The 24,206-nt window shown below is 43.1% G+C and overlaps 2 protein-coding genes across 2 annotated transcripts; one reads left to right on the forward strand and one right to left on the reverse strand.

Annotated features, from left to right (window-relative positions):
* Positions 1-1,125: 1,125 nt before the first annotated feature.
* Positions 1,126-19,530, reverse strand: susd2 (sushi domain containing 2). Its single transcript, XM_061071949.1, has 14 exons — positions 19,470-19,530; positions 17,573-17,771; positions 16,948-17,096; positions 16,490-16,847; positions 15,801-16,002; positions 15,195-15,280; positions 14,829-15,097; positions 14,276-14,419; positions 13,631-13,783; positions 12,997-13,248; positions 11,565-11,843; positions 10,836-11,012; positions 4,434-4,530; positions 1,126-1,293 (listed from the first exon to the last, which is right to left on the reverse strand). Exons 1-14 carry the CDS (start codon positions 19,528-19,530, stop codon positions 1,251-1,253), a joined length of 2,469 nt encoding a protein of 822 aa, XP_060927932.1. The 3' UTR covers positions 1,126-1,250.
* Positions 19,531-19,545: 15 nt separating this feature from the next.
* Positions 19,546-22,653, forward strand: si:dkey-174n20.1 (uncharacterized protein LOC796174 homolog). Its single transcript, XM_061071463.1, has 4 exons — positions 19,546-19,944; positions 20,805-21,047; positions 21,540-21,842; positions 22,233-22,653. Exons 1-4 carry the CDS (start codon positions 19,824-19,826, stop codon positions 22,490-22,492), a joined length of 927 nt encoding a protein of 308 aa, XP_060927446.1. The 5' UTR covers positions 19,546-19,823; the 3' UTR covers positions 22,493-22,653.
* The last annotated feature ends 1,553 nt before the right edge of the window (positions 22,654-24,206 follow it).

Consider the following 24,206-nt stretch of genomic DNA (forward strand, 5'->3'; position numbering starts at 1 on the left):
TCAGAGGTGCACGAAAAGCTCTCTGAGGCGCTCGTGGCGGAGTAGCATAAATCGGCCTTCATTTAGTCCTCTGTGAGGGTGTCGGGACTCGTCTCACTACCAGGTAACCACACATGTGCAGCGGGTGCATGTGAAACAAATGTCTGCTCATAAAGAACACGAATGTTTTAATGTGAGAAAGGTCCCACGGGTCCCTGAGGCCTGGCAGAGCGGCAGCGGGGGGGGGGGGCTGGGAACGGATACAGCATTGCACAAGCGCCAGTTAGGAACCAGTGTTCACATGATGCGGGTTAGGACTTCAAAGCCTGCGCTGTCCAGAAGGCCAGGTTATTTCAATTAGTCTCCAACAATCACTCCCAAGCATCAGCCACGAGGGACCCGATCCCCATGTTCCCTCTTACCCGCCCCAGGGGTTTGTTTTGGAGAAGCGAGTCAGGTTCAAAGTGGAGACGACCGCCGGGTAACATGAGAGGACGCTGTGTCCGAGGGGGGGGGCAGGCGGGTGGGCCACACGGTGGAGGTCTGCTGGCTCGGACTGGGGAGGATTCTGCAGCGTGCACACACCGGTAACAAGCATCTGAACACGTGACTTTGTATGAAAATATTTGCAAACGTTTCACTCAGTGCTTGTTTTCAAATCCCGACATGGAAGACTGAAGAGAAACGTGTGTGGATGATTTGATCCGGTGCAGAAAAGAGACCGGACCGGTTTCCCTCACTCAGTGGAAACCCTTCAGTTGACTTAAAGCTGCGAACGCACACAAACGAGTTCAGTCTGTGAACCGGAGGACGATCGGGTTCGCTGCACAGCTGACATGAATATGAAAACATCTGGTCCCATTTTAGACTGACTGGGAGAAAGGTGTGTTGATGGTAATGATGGTATCTCCGTGTCCTATTTATACAATTGTCTCCAGCGAACTTTGGACGTTCGCTCATGCAAATCGGGAATATCAAAACAACCCTGGCGTTTTTTTTTTTCCTTTTTATTCAACTCCCTCAATCCTCACCCTGTGAACTATTAACCGCAAACTGGAGCTCTTCCAAACGAAACAAAAACATTAAAACACGCGGCCAAGCGACCAATGAGAGCCGAACTAGCGCCTGAGGTTCTTCCGACAGAGTCAACAGGTCGAGAGAAGATCGCAACTTCATATGATTTATAACGTTATCTTATATTTGCTGCCACGTGGCTGAAGGTGTTCAGCGTGGAGCGGTGAGATCCCACGAACTTTGATGGATCAGCTAATCTACTCCTGGGTCGACATCTGCTCTGGTTTCTCTTCTCTGCCCCTGGAAATACAGAAGAAAGAAGAATCACTAAAAAGTTAAAAATTCAAGAATCTAAAAGACCTAAAAAAAGAATCCAACCACCACACCCCCACCACCTCTGATATGTTTGTCTTTCCTCATATCTCAGATTGAAGAGAACATCCAGAGGACATGTCCTGCTGCTCGGCGGGAATTGAATAAGTGAAGTAATGGGGAACAGTTGTTTAATCAAACCTGAACCGCAGGGAAACTCTCTGTTGACCTTTCATCAGGGCAACGTCAACATGGTTTTTAATAACAGCACTTTACTCTCTAAATGAATTAATCTTTTATTAACTGTGCAAATTAAACTAATTAGGGACGGTTGGGGCGGGGACATGAAAGTTCAAGCTCAGTGCTAAACTCTCCTGTGGTAAATTAAGTTCTTTGTTTGTTTTTGACAATAGATTCATTATTCTACAGTGAAGGATTAATTAGGCACCTGTTCTTCTGAATATATGATCTTACAATGCAAATAATGATCTCAGGTTTCAGAAGGTTCCAATCATAGAGAACATTTATAACGAGGGACCAGTTGTATTAATAATCTATGTTCAAATGGAATTAGTGACTAGAATAATTCACTTGTGACATCAAGTGAACTTTGATGGTTAAAACACACAATTAAATTGATTTCAAAGCTCAGCACTAATATTGATTTAGCTATAATATTTTACCTTATGAATTGAAGTCCTGATTTTTTCCGACATGCAAGTTAAAGACGTTCCCAGAGTTTCCTAAACTGAGACTTCACTTTGATAAATGCGTTCCCTCCCCCCCCCTTGCCAGGTTCAAACAAAGCCCCCCTTGACCTTCTTCATGTGTCACCGAGCAGAAGTGCAGCAGACGTGATGGCACACACACAAACACACACAAACACACACAGACCCACATCTGATGGTGTAATGACTTTCCTGCTGCTGTGGTGAGCTGCCAGTCGGCCTGTCGGAACCTGCAGAGTAACCCTAGATGTGGAAAGTACCCCTGCAAGTCTGAGTCTGACACGACTGAGGCACTGGAGGCCCTACGCTATCTACCCGTCTCTCACACACACACAGACACACACAGACACACACAGACACGCACAGGGTTGTGTATGATCACAGCTTCTCTCCTCCAGACATGCAACCCAGACTTGATGTGAAATACAGTAAGACCCCCACAGCTCCCATCCTGCTATGCTTCTGATGTTCAGGAGGAATCGTTGTCTGCACTTGTTGGTGGGGTTGTGTGTGTGTGTGTGTGTTTGTGTGTGTGTGTGTGTTTGTGTGTGTGTGTGTGTGTGTGTGTGCGATGTTTTTTTCCGTGTGTTCATGCATGTCAGCGAGACGGCTCACACTCAAAGAATGTGTAAGATTTCATTTCACGCATTTAGGCTACTGTATGTAGAGTGTGTGTCCTCGCTGTGTGTGTGTGTGTCTTGGTTGTGTGTGTGTGTGTGTTGTGGGTTTCCATGTGCATCAGCACGTCGTGTCTGAGACGTCACCGTCCTCACATCTGCAGACCCTCTCCCTCTCTTCACACCTGGCCTCCCGGGATCAAGGCTTCAGGAGAGGACAGGTGTGCCTCTCTCGCTCTTTGCCCTCGTACATCGACTTGAAAACACTTTAATTTCACCGAGCGCTCGCCCCCCCGAGTGCAGCCGGGAGCGGGAGGGGACTACTAAGCCCTGACATCCATTCTTTTTTTACTCCCCCGCTGAAGTTATAGAGGGGGAAAGCCCCAAACAAAGTCTATATGAGCCCATAAAACAGGCCTTTAATTTGCCGGCATACGCCCGAGGAGCTGGAGCTGCCGTTCGCCTCCTGCTGCTCTGGACTGGGATCACAGGTTTGATCCCACAGGGTGAAACTGGGTTCTGTGGTTTGCTCAGATCAGAAGGAGCGATGATGAGTAACGGTTAAGAGGCCAGGAGGACATCTTGGATATCAAACAGGGCAGGAGGGATTCACTGCCTTTGTGTGTGTCTGTGTGTGTCTCTGTCTGTATGTGTGTGTGTGTTTCTTTGTTGGCGCAGCAAAAAGGTTTTGACTACTGGAAGGAAATGGGAGGGAAGGACCTCTAGGTATATACTAGTTTTCACAGGATAATAAGTGCCTCCTGTTTTCAACTTATAATCAATAGATCCAAAGACAGAATGAAAGATATATGACGGCTGGAGGGCTACTGGGAAAAAAAACCCCAAGTCATTATATGTGTCATAAATCATAGTGTGTCTGACCTGTGGTGACCTTTGGTGGGACAGAGAGAAGAGAGTTCCCCAGTTCTGACCTTAAAGTTACAATCCAACACTTCCAGGAAATCAAACCCTGTTTTTTTTATGTAGAATATTACATGTCTGGAGCCTAGTTTTACTTGTTGGTGATGGACCTTGCAGTATTTATTTCATACAGACACATCTCACTTTTTACTGTAGATTATATCAAACTTATTAAATGACACTTGCTCCTGCCGTCGATTCACATGAAGTCTGAAACATGAGGTGGTTTTCATTTTGAAGCCGTCACTTGGAATCCCAGTATATTGTATAACGCCCGAACCACATTAATTTGTCAAAAAAGTGTTTTCATAACGAGACAAGGCTCATTTTGAAGAAGCTGCAGGCAACAGGCAGCTCAGCTTCTCTGTCACATGACCAACGGGTTCTACTTTGGAAAACTGCCTTTGTAAAGTGTAGGATCGAGATGGTGGTTGTAAACTGTTTCCTGACTGAAGTCTGCGGCGTTAGCTTGTAGCTGCTCAGTTGCTCATTTGTTGCATTTCTGACAAAGAAGGATTCTTTCAATCTATTCATTTCTTCGTCAAACAATTCAAAAAGTTAACTTTACTTTCACATTTCAAGTTATTTAAATTTCCAGACTCCTCCTTCATATACATGAGTCTGGTCGATTCAAGGTACCACGGAAACCACAGGGGACCTTAAATGATGTAGCAATGACATGTAATGCAATGATAAAATAATTAATATTTTTTTCAATTAATGCAGTGTTTTTTTTAAATAGGATAGAAGTACCAAAGTCCAAACATACATTTTCGTCCCATTACTGTAGTCAAGTACTAATTTACTTCTTTTACATGGAGGACTTGACTTGTTTCTGTGAGGTGAATCGTGTGTGACCCACCTGTCTTGCTTCCTTTTGTGCAGTCGGATCATCGCTCCCATCACAACCAATGCTGAGATGGAGCCCACAGCGCCGAGTATGAACCCCACGCTATCACCTGCAAAGAATCACATCAGCGCAGCATTAACAATCCCTCTTCCACTTCTTTCATATCTGGATCAATATGAAGTCAACCGGGGAAGCACTGATGCTGGAAGTGAAGGCACGAGGGGGAAACAACAAAAGGAAAAGATCAATCAACACACATGGTTACTTTGAACAAGGCATCCAACACAAATGTACCATCTCTGTTCAGTCAGTAAATAAAGGATTAAAGGCCGGCGCATGCTTCTGCGTTTTCACGGGAACGGAGACGCAAGAGCCCTTCCGGGCCCCTCACGGCCCTTCCTACGTCCTTACGTGCGTCGGCCAATTTTTCTAACTAGACGGCAAAGCCCCGCAAGCGTCACCCGGCCGCGAGGGCTGTGATTGGTTTGCTGACTACATCATTTCCGGAGTCGCATTTCCGGTTCATGCCCGGAAACCACGGAAGATTTAGAAGAACGAATATGGACCAGATAGAAGAGCACTTGGCAGAAGAGATCCGACACTATGTCCACTAGTATAACCCGTCACTAACCGGCGGATTTTTCCGCCAGAAAAAGGCTCTGCGGAGCCGCCGTGGCGATGTAAATAAATCGCTCTTCTTCGTGCAACACACGAAGAAGAGCCGACTTCGACAAAAAACATTACTGCGCCTAGTGTTCTGGCGGGGAATTGCATGGCAACACGCGCAACGGTTGGAGAACCATGAATGACAACGAGTCCTGCGTTACAGCTGCGTGCCTGCGGGCCCCTGACGACGCAGAAGCATGCGCCGGCCTTAAGGCACTAAAAAATATTTTCTGTGAAAGTCATGTTGTAGGTAGATGTGTGTGTATAAAGATGGACGACACATCTCCACTTCCTTTACAGAGATAAAGTCAAAATATCCTGAATCGGGTGCAGACATTTTTCAGCTGTTCTTATATCATTAAATTACTGACTAAAACCAAACTTATGAATTAAAACTTGAACCAACCTCAGTGCGATAACTACTGACAATGGCAGACACAAAAAAAACTATTTGGCATGTACTTTTAACCATGTTCCATCCACATGTTCGAGGTTATAATTGTTTTTCTCAGCACTTATTTGACTATGAATATGATTAAGAAATGTGGGAGTAGTTCTCGTCCCTCCATGGATTTCTCCGGCAGGTCGAGCACTGCGTTCCCACAAAGAGCCATTGTGTTCTGCCAGCATCCATTTTCATAATTAGCAAAGGGATCAAAACACAACAAGAATGATACGCTGGCTTCAAAGACACATAATGAGTGGAAGGACTCATATAACCTCCTCTTGCTGGATTTTCCCAGAAGTTGCCTTCACCTTGTTTGCACTTGCTTTGGAAATATTGACAATTTCAGTGAAGCAATCTCCGATCTGTTCAGACTATTTATACAGCGCAGATACCAGGGAGTTATTTTCTTAAGGTAAACGCTATAGGGAAGGTATTTAAGTACCGTAATCCTCTGATGCATTGATTCATCAACATATGTCAGGTGTGGTGGTTGATGTTAGAGTCACTGCAGGTTCTGGTTCATTAAAATGTCCTCAGCTTTGGAACATCAGACACAAACAACCAGAAGCACCAGTGCATACATTCCCTGAAGGTTTCTAACCAATCAGCCTTGGCTTCAGCAGCACTGGCATCAAACTGTTGGATAATGAGACCTTCGACATCAGTGTGACAAGCGGCCCAGAGCACAGGTGAACTGGGGGAGTGTGGAGGACTGACAGTCAACTAGTGAGTACGTTCACCTTCCTGCAGTGAACAAACAGTAGAACTCCAGAGACAAGTAACACTCGGTTTGGGTCATTATGTTGCGCTGGGAGGGGATGAACACATCATAGTGCTGGAAAAGCTGAAGATGACTGAGAACAAAACAGGGGTTTATCATCCATCAGATAGTTCTCTTCAGATAGAAGTAATTTCTCTTAGTTGTTTCCCCTCAGCAATGAAAGGTTTTTCCAATAACAACCAGACCGATTTTCATGAAACTTGAACCCATAACCTAAATGCTTCGTTGTACGTGCAGTGTGTTGCAGCTTGATTGAAATGAAGGGGTCCGATAGGTCTTTTCTGGTGGTCTGAATAGCTCCTACAAATTCGATTTAGGAAACTTGAAAAGTAAAAAAAAATTCTGAGCTCATCATCAGTTAATCCCTTTTTCCAGCGGTTATCTCGCAGATAAATTGCAAACAGACGATATCCGAGACTGTTTTCATAACCCTGCCACGCCCGCACACCCCTGAGCTACACGCTTATCACAGAAAGCTTTTCTTAAGATTGAGATATGTGTTTTTTTGGGCCCGAGCTGATATCATCTTAAAATAATTCTGTTGACTTTTCCCCCCCGAGTAACAGTGTGTCTCTGTGTAAAGCTACTGTTGTCATCTGATACGCGCGTCTCACCCTGTCTGACATAATGTGACGGGTGGAAATATTCCTGGAATTCAAACCATGCGTCGGAAGGCGAACTTCATCGAATGTTTCATGTACGAACCAAACACGCTGCATGAACCCGCTCCTAAAACAAAAGAGCCTGATGGAACTCAAACGACTTCTTGTCTCTAAACCTGTATTTTGACTTCATCCTTCAGACCCAGACTCTCTCAGAGGAGTTGGGTGATGGCAGCGGCTCGGGAAGATAAAGGAGTCCAGAGGAATCAGCCTGCATTATGGTCTGGGACCCTGAGGCCAGGTGTGTGTGTGTGTGTTTGTGTGTGTCTGTAAAAGTGTGTTTTTATCCAACCAGTTCATCTTTTTATTCACGTATCAAGTCTTCCAATCTATTCATGTCTTATTCAAACAAGTCAAAAAGTAAACTTTAAATGTCCGGTCTCCTCCTTCATCTACACGAGTCCGGTCGATTCAAGGTGCTTCGTGCAGATGTCAGTTCAAGTCAATCACTGGTTCCCAGCTTTTTCAGTCTGATGCTATTCTATCAGATGTCGACATGACAGCTCTCCAACAGAGACGCCAAACATGTATTGATTGCACCCTGGTGGCTGGCTGCAGGATAGCCTGCCTACCCCATGTAAGTGGATGGGACCTGGGTCAAAGTAAGAAAATAATAATAAAATGGGGGAAATGTACTGATTGGCAACTGAGGCTGACTCACGACTGGTCGAATGGGTGTATTGTCCGGACCTCGCTACCGTGGCTCTATTTCCTGATACTGCAAAGATAGCACTACCTTAATTATACGATAATTATTATTTTATTTGAGACCTTATACATAATATTCTATCGTTTAAGACCGAAAATGTATAACAAGTGGAAGAAAAAGAACCCAAATTGAGAGGTGAGGTCACTCCAGTTGCTGAATACCACTTCATTTTCCCTTGAAGCTGGAAAGGGAGTGACTTCTTCATTTAATATAATCCGGACCTCTTAAGATTCAAACACAACTCAGTCAATGTGTTGAGGCTACGATTTGTTAAATGGCTCAAAATCTTGTACGAAACAGATTTGTCGTTCAGATTCCGACCTCACCGCAGAAACAGCTTTTATCCGATATGTCAATAATCTGTGCACGAACTCAAAGAGAAGCTTTGTTCTCATCTTGTTGCATTTGACACCGGCGGCTGTCACCTTTGCCTTTTATCACTTCCCTGTGTTCACGAGCCTCCATTAATATTCAGATGCCATTAAGGTGATCATGTTATTGGTATGCAACCGATACGCATCCAGGACTGAGACACAACGTGCATCCAAGCTTGTAAACACTTTAATCGTAAACGTCTCCATGGCCCTGATCAGAAACACTCCCAAGGACAAACCCCACCCTCACTCACCCCCCCGACAACCTCGTCCCTCCAGCAGAAGATATTAACATTCATCCTCACGACGCGCCACCCCCCCGTCTCAAGTGTGAAGTGGTTCAAAAGCGATTTGACAGGTAGAGCAGCAGGTTCTGATCCATCTCATCATATGTGGGTTGATGGGAGATATCCCTGCAGATATCCACTTTTGATGGAGGGGACTTCACCGTCACCTCTGCTGACGGGCGGCATTTCAAAGGCGGCTCATTAAAGTGACTCAGCAAAGGAGTCAAACGGGATGCCGTGGCGTTTGTTTCCCAGCGGCATGTTACGCTCATCTCGACTTTGACAACAATCCTGTGGCTGCTCAGGCAACACGTCATGCTGCAGTCATTCATGTGTGTGTGGGGGGGGGGGGGATATCAGCAAGGGCAGCTCATGCACCCTCAGCATTGTGTATATGGCTAGCGGTCCCATCTGAGTGGCCGAGCTAACAGCTCATGCAACACCTGCCATTAAGGCCCTCGGGTCATGTTGACAGTTGTTAGCCCTGATGTGCGTAATGAGGGCGTCGGAGCAAGTGGGGATATTGTGAGATTGCAAATAAGAGCCAGTTTTGTGTGCGCGTGTGTTTAACTCACGATTGTGTAGTAAAATGTCTACAATTTCGTATTTTGCTCTATTGTTGTATCGCAGTTTTTACGAGAATACTTTTCATAATTTGGAAAACACTTTGTCTTCTTCCACATGACATGGATGTGGGCAGGAGATAAACACAAATAAACATGGGCGAGAGTGAATGTGACAGAGGATGTAATTCTGAATAGAAGGACTTAGTATTAGAATTTGGAAACATGACCTAAAATATTGACCTTTCTGTTGATTGGTTGTGAAAAATCTGACATGGATCAGAAAACTATACGTTGTGAATCAGGCTGTGGACCCGTCTCCATGTACATGATCCAAACACAACTAACCTCTGTTACCACTTGTGCAAGAATCATGTCAATCAGTCGAGAGCGAGTCCACGGACCAGAGCCACAAACCACAGACTCAGACGTCACAGGAGGCTTTCGCCCACAGCGCACAACATGGCCAAGGATCAAGAAGTTGGAACGAGACACCAAATTTGTTTTTGTTAGAAAACTCTCGCTGCCTTTCGTGGATGTGTTGTTTAACCACCAAGCCAAGATAGAGGTATGTAGGCGCATTTTGTACGTAGATGAACCTTCAGAGTTTAGAAGGATCAAAGAAAGACTCAAATAAATCACTTAGCTCAATAAGAAACATCTCTAAACAACTCTGAACTGGGTAATCGAGTTATGAGACCACTATGTTTACCTAATAAAGGAGTCGGGATCGATTGTGTCCAGCTGTGACCCAGCCGCTTGTAACATGGGCGTCCAGATCGGACATATGAAGTCCACTCCTCCCTGATGGCTATCACCAGGAAGTCTCTGTTTGCAGCTCTACCGAGGTCAGAATGAAGGAGTGGGGGGGCCATGAAGAACTGGAAGTTGAGGTGGATCTCAAGGTTTTCGTTTCCCTGTTTCCTCTCATCTCACTTTATGTAATATACTTGCAACTTTATGACTAAAGATCAAATGTCATCCAATCTTCCTGACACTGCACTAAGGATGAATCTTTGTGTTTCACTCTACAGAACACAGTGGGATGACAGGAGGCTTAAACCTGCTCCATCACAAACACAAAGAGGTGGGAATTTACTGGGAAATACTGCAGCCTAGTGGCAAAAGCCCAGAAGTACAACACAGAGTTCATGTTTGGGGTTATGAATGAAACCATTAGAAGGATCTGTCCCAGGTGTTTCCAATTTAAAACCACAGAGCAGAGCAAAGCCGAACCAGGTTCAGAAGTTTACAGCTCTGGAGCCGATGGTCTCCATGAACAGTCGAGAGCCGAGAGTCTATCTTTGTTTCAAAGAAACTGGTTGAGAGGAGGATTCTGAAAAGCCTGCTCAGTTTTCCCTGGATGATGCAAGATCTCTTTGTTGTTGGGAATAAAGTGAGAGAGGTTGTTTAGTTGTGTAGTAACTCTGTAGAGCAAAAACAGAACAATGATTAGACTGATAGAGACCAAACCAGAAGATCTTCCTTGCTTTAACCCAATTTAAAATGCACTTGTGAATCCATTTTAAACTCAAACCCTCCACGGAGTTGAGGGTACAGCATGAACCCATTGAAGTATTTCATAGTATCTGTTGTTTTTTTGTAAATAGTTTATTGTTGTGGTTTTAATGTCCCTGCCAGAGGGGACTAATTTGAAGAATCACACAGTCCTTCTTCAACAAAACCCATGTGTGCTTCATACTTGTTTTGCCCTCTGGGATTGGTTTCTGAGAAAAGAGCTCATGAATGCAACACTTCTCCGCAGCCAACTCAAAGCTCCGATGACAGAGTATCAGTGAATGGCATTGTTTACCGGAATATTAATAGCAGACTGCACAATATGTGTTCAAAATAATCCCTTCCCTTTCCTCACATATACACGTTTATACCACTCAACAAAAAAACAACCGTTATTAGAGCCGACCTTTAATACAGAAGGGCTCCTCTCCGCTCCAGGTCCCATCATCCAGACAAGTGCGTTGTGTGGACCTGAACAGAATGAATCCTTCATTACAGGAGAAGCTCAGCGTGTTTCCCTCCAGGTAACGAGTCCCGTTCTTCTTTCCATTCCTGGGTGGGGGGAGCCGGCCACAAGACACCACTGAGGGACAGTCACATGTAAAAAAACAAAATTAAAACTACTGTATGGTTTTATAAGTAGTGATACTCAAATGTTTTTCATGAAGCATAGAATGTTTATGACGATGGACGACATGCCGGCTCCCTACACAGCACAAATTTGGTTTCTGGTCATTTTAGTTTGTTCAAGTGTTCATTTTTATGATGTTTTTGGTTTTAATTAGTTATTTGATAATCAGAGCAAGATGGCAGCATCTGTATCTGGGATATTTTGGTTTCATTTCCCAGTAGAGGGAGGAAATGAAGAGGTGTCGTCCATCTTTATTAAGTGTCGATGGTGAGAACACATAACTTTTCAAAACCACTTCATTCAGCTTATTATGGCATAAGTCACTTCTAAGATTAATCGTACAGATCTTTTTACTGCACATGCTTTTTGAATTTTCAGACATTATTTAATCAAAGACAGAACAAGAAACAACCATGGAAAATAACTCTTTTCCCCTTTACACAATCAAACAAAAAACAGACACACAAGTACAAGAGAACAGATGAATCCTGTTTCACGTGCTACCTGGCTGCAGGGCGTCCATTAGGGCCTGAAAGTTTCGATGGGCCCCGAGTGTGGAGTTTCCCACTGCGAGGCTCCGGGTGGTCAACGTGTCGTATTTACAGAACCGAGCCCCTTCTCCGACGCACGTTGTCAACATGTCTGCCACCAGGGGGTCGTCGGGGGTCTCGGGGAGAGAGAAGGCTGGAACTAACGCAGGGTCGGGGGGTGGTGTGAAGCTGTGGGAATCCAAGAGGCGCTTTGAGTCGTGTGTGAAAAGGGACGACGTCTTTGGAACTTTCCCTGCGGACAAGATAAGAGACGGCACCGGTTAAGTTTCTGGTTAGAAAAAACAAATGACCTCTTTTAGATCGATCTCACAGCGTAATACTAGTTGAAGTTGTGAAATGAAGCTGTGCTCGATGTAGCATGAGGAAAGCACATGTAGGAAAACCTTAAAAACACATCAAAGAAAAGCTAATTAGAGGGACTGACAAACCAGCTCTTTCTGAACCGCAAGTAGTCATGGCAACAAATCAGACATGGCCGACCACATTTATGGTCAAAATAAAATGTGTCTGACCTATAACAATGCTTTTTAAAACATTGGAAAATATTATAGATTATTTTAATTATGAAAAAAAGAAAAACATGTAACTGTAAAGCTGCTTTCAGACATGCACTGAGCTGCAGTTTCCTGAAATGCTCCATAAGGGCTGAATGTTGCTCTGGTTGTTTTCTACAATGACGTGAACGAGATCCAAGAGCTTCTGGTGATGAAGGCAGATACCGGTGTCGTTTGTACTGGAAACAGAACCACAGTGGAAGTTCTACACCAACAGGATCGGTGCAGGACATAGACCGTGCTCGTGGAGAGTCTTGACTTAAACACTAATGTCACTTCATCACCACCGATAAATATTTGACTTCCTACAAGCTCAAATTAATGTAAACAACTGTTTGCTTCAGTTGTACCGAAGTAAAACCATTTCAGTAAAAAGAGAAAAAGAAAATTAAAAGTTAGGATACACACAGTAATTACAGTGGAGACATTATCTCGTATGAATGCGGTTTGGCTCCAGCTGTGCTCCAGAGATGTGGTTTCACTTGCACGGTCACAACCACTGATATTTCCCTGGAATCTATTAAGACTAACTCCAAACATGTGCCTTGGTTTTCTTCCTGTGCACTTTTAAAACATCTGCCAGAGCTTTAGCCAAATGTGGCTCAAGTATGGTAATAATCTGTAAAGATACAACAATGGGTAGTTATTAGCAAAGCACAGAATCCCTAATCAGATCAGGTCCTTCTAAACATGCAACCTTCTCTGCACACGACATCAAAAAGATGAGTTTGATTATCTATGCTGCTTTGTGGGGAGAACTGTTGATTTCAGCATTTATTAGTGTGATCGATTTATCGAGTTCAGCCGAGTTCGACGGGGTTTCACACTCACATCCAGTTCCAAAGGTGAAGATTTCCTCTGGCGTGGCGCCGTGCGAGGGGATGACCTCTCCTTGTCTGGTCAACAGGTCATCCGACGGGTCAGAGTTCATCAAGCCGAGGAGACCCCGAGTGTGGTCGGCGAACTCAGAGGGCAGCAGGACGGTGGCTGCCATGATTCCCTCGTGCAGACGAACCTCCACGCCGACCCCGGAGAGGAACATCACGGTCACAGTGTGAGAACCGGGGACGAACACGGAAACTCCTACAGAGTAAAGAGGAGATTCAGCTTTAAAGACCTCATATGTTCTTACAGAGTACAATGATTTAAAAAAACACTGTGGTCACAACTTGACAATACTATGACTACTACCAGTGCTACTATTAGACTAGCTGCTAGCGCTATCATGATACCCCGGAATTTATCCACTGGACTCCTGACAAGACGTTTCAGGAGGACTTTTATTGAGGACTTTATAACTTTGCAGAATTTAGGAAAGTGGTGAATCTAAACTTCAGAATAATACCATCACTAATTTTCTTTCTAAACCATTTTCTTCCGAAGTTCAACCTCTCCTATAGTCATGGTAAAAAAAAACATTATTCCATGATTCCATGATTATAAATATATAAAACATCTATCTCACCGTGCAGGTCCATCCATCGCTGCTCGGTGAAAGGTAAAACCATCTGGTTCCTCAGCACCTGGAGGCGTTGCTCTGCCAGACGAACCTCGACCACATCTGAGCTCCTCTCCTTCATGGCCACCGCTGACAGCCACGTGGCGTTGGCCAAGGTGCCTTCATGATAATTACACATCACATTGTTATCTGCAGCATCTTATGTGCAGATGTTTGACCTCACTGATCTAATGAGATGAATATTGACAACATTATCGCCGACTTTGTTCACGTGGCTCATAGCTGTTGTGCAATGCCTGAGATGAACTTTTAACCAGTAACACTAACATCTGTTGTTCTCCACCGCATCTGATCCTGAGTGAAAACAAGAGGCAGCCAAGGACGAGGACAGCAACATGTTTCACTCACAAAAACGACCTTATGTCACTTGGTCTCAGTGTGTAAACGCCTTAAATGCTCTTTGGTCTCAAGAGAAGAGCACAAGCAAAAACAACAGTAGGAAAATTCAACGTCAACACTGAGTAAACTAAAGAGACAGGCATTAAAATACGCGTTTCTCACAAAAAGGTGTCATCCAAACAAAGCTTTCATATAAAAGTGGGAGGTAGAATATCACCATGATTAAGACAGAGGACTCAACCGTGGACTTACTGTTTTGTAGTTCCACTCGTTCTGTTCTGGCCTGAATGCTCAGTTCTCTCTCTGGTGAAGACACGAGGTCGAACTCTCCTTCACCATTGAAAGTGAAGCCGAGGCCGTCAAACGTTATGAAATGTGGATCCCCGAAGACGATGCCTGTGAGGCATCAACAAGAAAATACACAATACAAACCTTAAGCTAAGAAAAGTGTAACATCCTTATTATATCCAATATATAAAGCTTATTACTTCAATTAACATAATCTCCTAAAAAAAAAAATTCCAATCAGTGGTTTTCCATTATGACTTCTAGTTCATTCATTCATTTTAAGATGTATTTTACCCTCAGGATCAGATTAGCTGAGCAACGACTGAACCAGAAAGCAAAAATCAGATAAAACAAGATTAGAATGGGTTAATTCATTCTAAACTGGGAGATTATTATTATTATCATGCTGTCTTCTGAGCTGGATTCTTACTTTTTAATCATCTCGTTGCCCCTGATCATCTCACCATGTTGTGAACCGTCTATAAATACATTGGATTTGACTTCAAAATGCTCTCACCAGCTTTCGGGGGTTGGTAGCTGCGGCAACCGCAGGAGGGTCGATGGTTGAAGTAGATGTGGCAGTGGTCGGACCAGAGGCAGCAGTATTGGAAACTCATGACATCATAGAGCCAGTGGGAGTAGCCCGGCACCCGTGGTGGTTCCCTGTAAGGAGGCGAGCCCCAGGCGTGGGCCCTGTCTGGGCTGCTGCCACCAAAAGAGTCTCCCGTCAGCATCATGGCTCCGGAGCTGTCGTAGCAGCACTGCTTCCCTGATCCATGAGTGGGACTGGAAATATAAAAAGGATGATTTATTAAAAAAGGGGGGAAATGCCTCCATTTCATCTTTTAAAAAAAGGGATAAACTTTCCTCTTGCAACTCGTACCTGGCCTGAATAGCTCTGACGCAGTGGACACTCCCCGGGTGATAAGTGCACACACTGCCCGTCTCAATGTCACAGCCTGAGTCCGTCTGAAACAACACAGTGAACACACACGTTACTCTACCGGGAGGAAATCAAATGGAAACGATTTTGATCATTGATTCTGCCAATTTCCCTAAAAATTTTGATTTTATCCGTCATTATTATATATGATCATCATTGACGTATATTTGGGTTGTGGACTAAAAAGCAACATCCTGTTGAATTCACATAGGAACTTTTATAACATTTATAGACAAACACCTTCTGTATTGTTCAGTTTTTGTTTCCTTTTGAAATTATTTGCTTTGGAAAGACGCTTAACTTAAGATCTATTAATTGAATTGCTCCTGAGTACATTGTTACTAATCACCTGCTGAAAAGACTTTGTTTAACCAGCAGATTAAATCCTATTTCAAATATTTAAACAACAGCCAATTACTTGTGTGTCTTGGCAATAATTTCAGCAAGCAAAACACCCGACTTAATGGAGCTGAGGCCTGTTCCGGAGAAAGCCTTCCCAGTGACTCGTTTTTGGACTGAAAACAGTAGTTGTATGTTTGTCCTCACATGAAACCTGCCTGTGTCCGCTCGGGCCTGGGCCAGTGTGCAGGGACAGTCGATGAGCTCACTGAGGAAGCTCGGCTGTTCCTTTTCGAGGACGTCCCATTGCAGACACTTGTCCTCGGCCCAGGCAGCAGAGTCGTCTCTGAAGGTTTGCTCGGAGTTCCAGGCCAAGACGTGAGCTCTACTCCACAGTCCTGGTTCATCCCTGTGAGTCAAGCAAACATCATTCAGTTACTTTGGAACTTGGCAGAATGGGCTGATCATAGATATACAAACATGGATGAAATCATGAAATAAAGATACGATTCATAGTAGACGTCTTGATTGACAGCAGAGATTGACTTGTCATTGTTTGAGCTTCAAAGGAGGATGGCAGGTATGTTTGAGCTCCATCACGCATCTTTATAAACAATCTATGGTTTAAACACACATAACTTTGGCCATAATTCCCATAAAGGTATATAGCCATGTTGGAAAAAGTTGGTTTATATGTTTTCTTCATGTTTTCTCTTTATACGATATTGATTTGAACTTTTCAGATACGATACACATATCACATCCATGTTTCTCCTCTCCGGGATACTTTAGCTTGATTTTTGTCCAGTGTGAACAAGTGTAGACGCATCATTCATCTATACACACAGTCACTGAGTGAGATATAATGTGAAATGATTGATATGTATTATGGTTACCTTGCTCCATCTAACTTAGAACTAGCAGTTATGCGGATATTTCCGAGCTGGCACTCCGATTGGTCCCTCGAGGCCTCAGGGATGAAGCTGAAGGTCCCACTGTTGACCAGCTTCTTGCCGATGGAGAACAGGAAGCTGAGCTCGGCCTGGAGGGATGAGGATCCATTCATCGCTGCCTCTGGGCTGCGGCTGAACTCTCTGTAGCCCCACACCTCTATGTCGACCTTATCTGCTCCAATCAAAGAGCTGTTCCACGTCATATTAAGCCTCCCTGCCACGTGTGGTGTGCCATAGTTCTCCCACTGGGTTGCATTCACCAGGGTGACTTCAGAAGCAGGGTCTGCTTTACTGGGGTGGACTGACAGTGACAGAAAAGACATCTTAACAAGAGAAACGCCAGATTCAAATGAGAAGTTCAGGTACTGGCAAATTCTCATTTTTGAATTTCAGCAACTGACCTGATAGGTACTCTCCAGATCTGTCAAAGTTGATTCCATCTGTTGAGACATCGAATGGAATCCAACCTGTCTCATACAGTAAAGGAGAGATACAGTGGGCGTGGCCTTCAGCGTCAATAAACCCTTCTCGTACGATGTCCTTTTTGAACCTTTACAACAGAGACAGACAACCTTGAATGTATAAGATTAGATCGCAACAAAACATTTCTGTTTTTTTTCCAATACAGTACTAATTTGTGTCCTTGCAAATATAAGAACTGTTCACTAATAATCTCAGAGAGGTATTCATCAATCATTTATTAATCATTGAGGTGGTGTTGAAGTGGACACTGAAAGGCGTCTCTGATATCGCGCCCCTCCCCCCCCCATTTTCAAACATGAACCTAAACATTAAACACATCACTGAAAAAATACATCCATGACCATATCAACAAAACCGAACATTATGGTCCTACATGTAGAATCTATGATAAATAGAGCAGTTTACTGGATTGCATCAGAGTGTAAACATGTACCTAATAAAGAGAACAGGGAGGGTATTATTCCCACTGTGGACCGGTAATGGAACAAACCCCATGATGAGTGTAGGTAGATCATTATGTGTTTATGTGTGACGGACACTAACCTGCAGAGAAGACGGCCATCAGGAGGACGGACGAAGCCCAGGATCCTGAGAGCTCGTCCACCCAGCATGGAGCTGGAGTGAGGCGTCACCTGGAGACACCACTGGTTGAAGTCTGCACAGCAGCTCAGCAGAGACACACAGGCTGAGAGACAGGAGCACTCGTCCTGCACGTGTCCACAGCTCCCCCTGCATGATCCACCTCATAGAGAAGACATGAGATAGAAAGACACTGAGTGTGGAGCTCACTTTTAAGATATAGATAGATAGGTAGGTAGGTAGGTAGGTAGGTAGGTAGGTAAATAGATAGATATATAGATATATAGATATATAGATAGATAGATAGATAGATAGATAGATAGATAGATAGATAGATAGATAGATAGATAGATAGATAGATAGATAGATAGATAGATAGATAGATAGCCATGATACACAAACAAACATGTTGTCACGATGTGTTTCCTCTGAGCAAAAGTGAAAGTAGAAGCTCAGCATCTAGTTTTACTCTCCGGTGTCTGAAATAGATTTTTAATGTGACTCACCAGCTGCGGCATTAGGGAAGAATATAAGAATAACTCCACAGAGAAAGATGGACGACACCATGTTTGTGTTGAGAGAAGAAAATAAAGATGTTGCACCAACACCACCCTCGTCCTGAACTTTAGCTTTGAGTCGTGAGCTGTGTCTGAGGAGGTTGTTTAAATATCAAACCAACCCAGGCACAAATACCCCAAGTCACTTATTAAGTTATTTATTAACAGACGTCAATTTAACGCTTGGTCAGACTATTCTAAGACAGATGGACGGACAGATGTATAGATTGATTAACACAGAGATAGAAAGATAAACAGATGTTAAGACAGATAGATAGATGTATAGATAGATAAATGCATAGATGTATAGATCGATAGATATTGAAACATCCCACTGAACTCAATGAAAGACCTTTACTTAAATCCCACGTAGCTTCACTTGGATGTGAAGTTTCCAGTTATGATACAGAAATTAATGCAAACAAACATGTTGTCACGATGTATTTCCTCTGAGCAAAAGTAAAAGTAGAAGCTCAGCATCTACCTTCACTCTCCAGTGAAGTAGCTTCTAAAGGTTTAGAGACTCACCAGCTGCTGCATTAGAGAAGAAAATAAGAATAACTCCACAGAGAAAGATGGACGATATCAGGATTTTGTTGAGAGGAGAAAATAACGAGGTGTGGACGAACATGTTGCACCAACACCACCCTCTTCCTGAACTTTTGCTCTGAGTCTTGAACTGTGTCTGAGGAGGTCATTTAAAAGTTCAATGTGTAGAATATAGTGACATCTGGTGGTGAAGTTGCATATTGCAGCTGAATCCCCCTCACCCTCCCCTTCCAAACATGAAAGAGAACCTGTGGAAACCTTTAGCTGTCATAAAAACTCAAAAGGTGTTTAGTTTGTCCATGTTGGGCTACTGTAACAAAACTTTGCGGCCTCCGTAGAAAGGACCCACTACCGATGTAAATATAAAGTATACAAATATAAAGTATTTAAATATAAAGGGCTGATTCTAGGGCAAAGAAAACAACAATTTATACAACTTAGATGAAACACACAAGTGAAAACATCACAAGGATTACCCTACATATATATATATATATATATATATATATATATATTAATAGATCTAATTCTTCTAATTCTTCTAATACACCTAATTCTTACACACTGGACCCTTAAATATTAAACCAACCAAACCACACATTCCCCAAATCACTGATTAACTTATTAATTAACAAACGTCAACGTATTTTTTTTTTTTTTTTTCTTATATTTTGTATAAATATGTTACGAGTGCGTAGCTATCAACTGTTTACGTTTTGTTATAAAGTCATTTTGAAATAATAATTCCACTTCACCGTTAACTCCTGCGGGATTCAACTCTCGCCATACTTTGCGATACTTGGCTGACGGGCGCATGCGCACTTCCTGGAGCTTTACATCCGGTAGTAGAGAATGACTTAAAGGGAGATTTCTAATTCAATGCAAGTCTTATTGTTGTTTTTCCTCTTTTCGTCTCAGTCCGGGATCTTGTCCGACATCTTCACCGCAACTTGAAACCCGCAATGGACGAACAGCAGCCGGAGGAAATACGCGTTTCCCCTGCAAGCTAACAAGCTAGTTAGCTTTAGCCCCCTCACACACACACACAGAGCTGTCAGTAGATGCTAATAAACACAGCTAGCAGATATTAGCTAGCGCTCACAGGGGAAATGTATTTCTTCTACACCATCATCGCTGCGCTGGTTTGTTTCTTCATCTTGAAATGGATGAAGAGGAGGAGGAGCTGCACCGACCTGACGAGACTCGACGGGAAAACAGTTCTGATCACAGGTAAACAGATGGAGTGCTAGCAGGTTAGCATGCTACTAGCTAGCTCCCGCAGCTGGGGGAGGAACAGTAAACCATGATGTTTGTCTCGTTCAGGTCACAGATCTTCATGAAACACGTAATAGACATGTAATGTGTGTCAGACCCCAATTAAAGGAGATATGGGTTCAGGGGGTTTGAAGTAATTGGGAAGGAGACTCTGATTTTGACCTGTTAATACTCATGAACCATAACTTAATAAAATACTAACAGTTACAGTTGAATTGCAAAAGACTACATTTAATAATTGGTCACATTTTCACCAATTTGAGTTTATAATGTCACTTGGATTCGAAGTTTCCAGTTATGATACACAAATGAATGCAGATATGCATTATTCTGAGTAAAAGTGAAAGTAGGACCTCAGCATCTTCTTTTAATGCAAATCTGTTGTTGGCACATGCAACATACTAAAGCACTACTTTGTTAATGGGATCCCAGTTTAGTGTAAAGGGTTTCAAGTGAAATACGACGTGTGTGGTTTAGATATTTCTTTAACGTTTGTGTTTTTTGTTTTCTACCGATACCTGGACTTTGTGCGTCAGCTGATACTGAGTCCAGAACCGATACTAGTGATCTAACAACATATATAGTGTCCAGTAGTTTTCTTGTGTAATCTTGCTTACAAACACAAACCAGCCAAATAATATGTGGACAGGGGTGAAAACATAATGACCCTGATCAAGGTAAAACCTCTTGGTGGGAAGAAGATGGTGAAGAAGATGGACCTTGAGGAAACAAGTTCAGTCTTAACTTGTGAAGCCCAGAAGTGCGATGAATGACCACAGAACAATACATTTGTTTGTGTGTGTTTTTCTCTGCAGGTGGGAACTCTGGTATTGGAAAGGAGACGGCGGTGGCCTTGGCTCTGAGAGGCGCTCGGGTCATCATTGCTTGCAGAGACATGGACAAGGCGGAGAAGGCTGTGAGAGAGATCAAGTTTAAGAGCCGCAGTCTCAATGTCCTGCACATGGAGCTGGACCTGGGCAACCTGCGCTCGGTGCGGGAGTTCAGTAAGAGCTTCCTCCAGAGAGAGAAGAGGCTGGACATCCTCATCAATAATGCAGGTGAGGGAGTTAAACAATATCACCAAAGGAATAAGGACGAGGGAAATCTGTGATTGTGTTTATTGTGGATCCAGATTGATAAATGAGCCTGTTTTACCCACTTGCAGATTTATCAGTTTCTGTGTTAATGTGTGTTAGTAAGTAAGAAGATGCCAAAATTAGGTTTGTGGACACTTATAAACCGCGTCACCATGTCATTAGACCCTTTTGCACCAGAGTACAAGTTCATTTTATAACTCTTTGTCCCACCTGCTGTTTATCATTGTCTCAACTCTATATTTGGACTATGTAAAAAAGGACTTCATCGGCTAAGACTGCGGGTTTTAGTGAACTTATTAATTACTTTTAAAATACACAACAATCAACTCCGCACACTTCTGGTAATGAAAACAAAGGCACTAGTTTGTTATTGGTTTGACAGTTACGTATAATACTGTGGGGAAAAGCACCATCAGCTGAAGTCCATGTGTTTCCTGTGTTGTCTTCCTGCAGGGATGCCCAGTGTCCTGGACTGGACAGACGACGGCTTCAGCATGTGCTTCGGCGTCAACCACTTAGGTCACTTCCTGCTGACCAACCTGCTCCTGCCTCGTCTGAAGGAGTGCGCTCCCAGCCGAGTGATCACCCTCACGTGCTCCACCTACAAATACCAGAAGCTGGACTTTCAGGACCTCAACTACAACCTGCTGCCCTTCTTCACCTACTGCCGCAGCAAACTGGCCAACATCTACTTCAGTCAGGAACTGGCCCGCATCACAGAAGGGAAGGAAGTGACCTGTTGTGCTGTGCATCCTGGTGAGAGGCTGTGTTTTTGTAAAATGTAAACACTCAGACATCAATCCCCTAAATATTTGATCAAGTGGTATGAATTATTTCCTTGTGGAAATCAGTGGAAATATAAACAACATGTTTAATACATCAGGTTTCGTGGAAATCCATTCAGTCGTTTTTATATAATCCTGCTGACAATCAAAGAATCAAACACACAGGCGATAAAAACATAATCTCTTTGACAGAAAAGATAAGTGTCAAGAAAGAAATCAGATATTTAATGGATAATGGAAATATAAAAAGCCCTAGTTCTGGTTTTGTTAATAGTAATCCTAAAATGTAATCACTTCTATTGGAGAGTTCTGACCTCTGACCTACAGTTCTGTGTTTCCTGACCTGTTCTCTCTGCTGCAGGCTTCGTGCAGAGCGGTTGGACGTGTCACTACTCCTTCCTGTTCCGGATGCTGATGCAGGTGATCATGTGGATGTTCTTTGTGCCGTGTGAGATCGGAGCTCAGACCGTCGTCCACTGCGCCGTGTCAGACGAAGCTGCCAAACTGAGCGGAGGCTACTTCGTGGACTGCCGGCCCTGCAGCCTGCGGCCGTTTGCTCGAGACGCTGGTGTGGCCAAAAAACTGTGGGAGGCCAGTGAGAGACTTGTGAAACTGGTCTGAGCAGGTTTGTTTTGTTGTGTGTTTTACTTATACGTCAGTTTATTTATTTATTTTTTATAATTGTTTCTGTTCTACATGATAAAGATGTAATGATATATTATTCCATGAGGTGTATTTTAAGTTTTTTTTCCATCAATACAACTTTTGAATAAGCATGAATAAAAAAGTTTTTTCAACTCTGGGAGAATATGGTGTCATTTAATTGAGTTATATTTGATCCTCCATCACCTACTATCATTTAATCTGAGAACTGACATGGTGATTTGTTTCCTAAACCTTTAGTTTTCATTGCCATTACTTTTACATGTTTCACAAATCTTTATAATTTAAAACCATCCTTATTTGTGTTTCTTCTTCATGTAAAATTCAAAAACACAGTTTCTATGTTTTGAAATCTCAAATTAATGTATGTCCAGATCTATGAGATGTCTATCAAAACATTTGTATATCTGCTGCAGTCACACACACAGAAAGACAGATTCTATTTCTATTTAAACTGTCATTTTATTGATAACACCTTAACACATTTTTCTTGAAGTTAGAGAAACACGTGTAGCACGTAAGAGAACAGAGCAATAAGTCAAAGAATCAGAGAACTAGAGGATTAATATTATTATACAGAAGAGAAACCCAAACTGACGGGAACAAAAAGAGACGGATGGAAAACAGAGTAAACTGAGGAGAAACTGGGGAGAAAAGAGTGAAATAAACCCGACGAAGAGAAAGAAACAACTCAGTGTTGTCAGTGCAACTCAGCGACTGGAGAATGAGGATGACTTTAAAAACCCCAGAGGAGGCAGATGTGCTTTCTCTCTGCACAGTAAATCATTTCCAGTCAGGATTGTAGTTTTGATAAGTGACACAGGATCATGATCTATAAGTGGTGTCAATACACAGGTCACAACTGATCAATAATCATCATGGAAGCTGGTTTCTTACTCTACACCTGGACGCTCTGTTGGATTTGCCTCTAAAATGAACTTATAGTGCAGCTAAGTCAGTTTGTGCGTTACTTTGTGAGACTGCGCCCCCTGCTGGAGCTCCTCTGTTTTCTCTCCACGTACAGAAGGCAGAGTACTGCACTGACAACACAGAGCCCCGTAGAACAGCATGCAAAACAATCTTCATCATCATCATCATTGCCTTCAAAGTCATCTTCCTCAGTGCCACAGTCATTAATTTAATCATCATTAATCATCTGCGTTATATCATCTGGAGACAAAAATAGTTATATGCACTTAGAAAGCTGAGAAAATAGATAGAGAAAGGTAGAGTATACCAGCATTCAGTAGAAAAGGTGAAACCAAGTAAAAAGGAAAACACCTAAAATAAAAAAAGACAAGTGTCCTGTTGACTGTCATGCAAAGAAAACACTGTGTGCGCCCTCGTTTTTAAATGTGTGACTCTTATGAAACTGATGTTCAGAGGCTAGAAAACACGATCAGGAGAACAGAAGAACGACACATTTGTACTGTGCATGCTGAGGAGGACGAGAAACCTTTGACCTTTGACCTTTGGCGATCACATCAGGGTCAACGAGACACGAACATCGTCACAACACGACGACTCAGTGGTTCACCTTGAAAATAAAAACCTACATTTGAAAAATAATGCAATGAAGCCTTTGGAGGGAAAGCTCACACAAAATCCTAGTCCTGCATCACATGACATATAAAGTAATAGATTACCACTGTGGCAAGGCGGTAAATGGGAC

The sequence above is a fragment of the Limanda limanda genome, chromosome 5, assembly GCF_963576545.1.
Source record: "Limanda limanda chromosome 5, fLimLim1.1, whole genome shotgun sequence".
Classification (NCBI taxonomy): Eukaryota; Metazoa; Chordata; class Actinopteri; order Pleuronectiformes; family Pleuronectidae; genus Limanda; species Limanda limanda.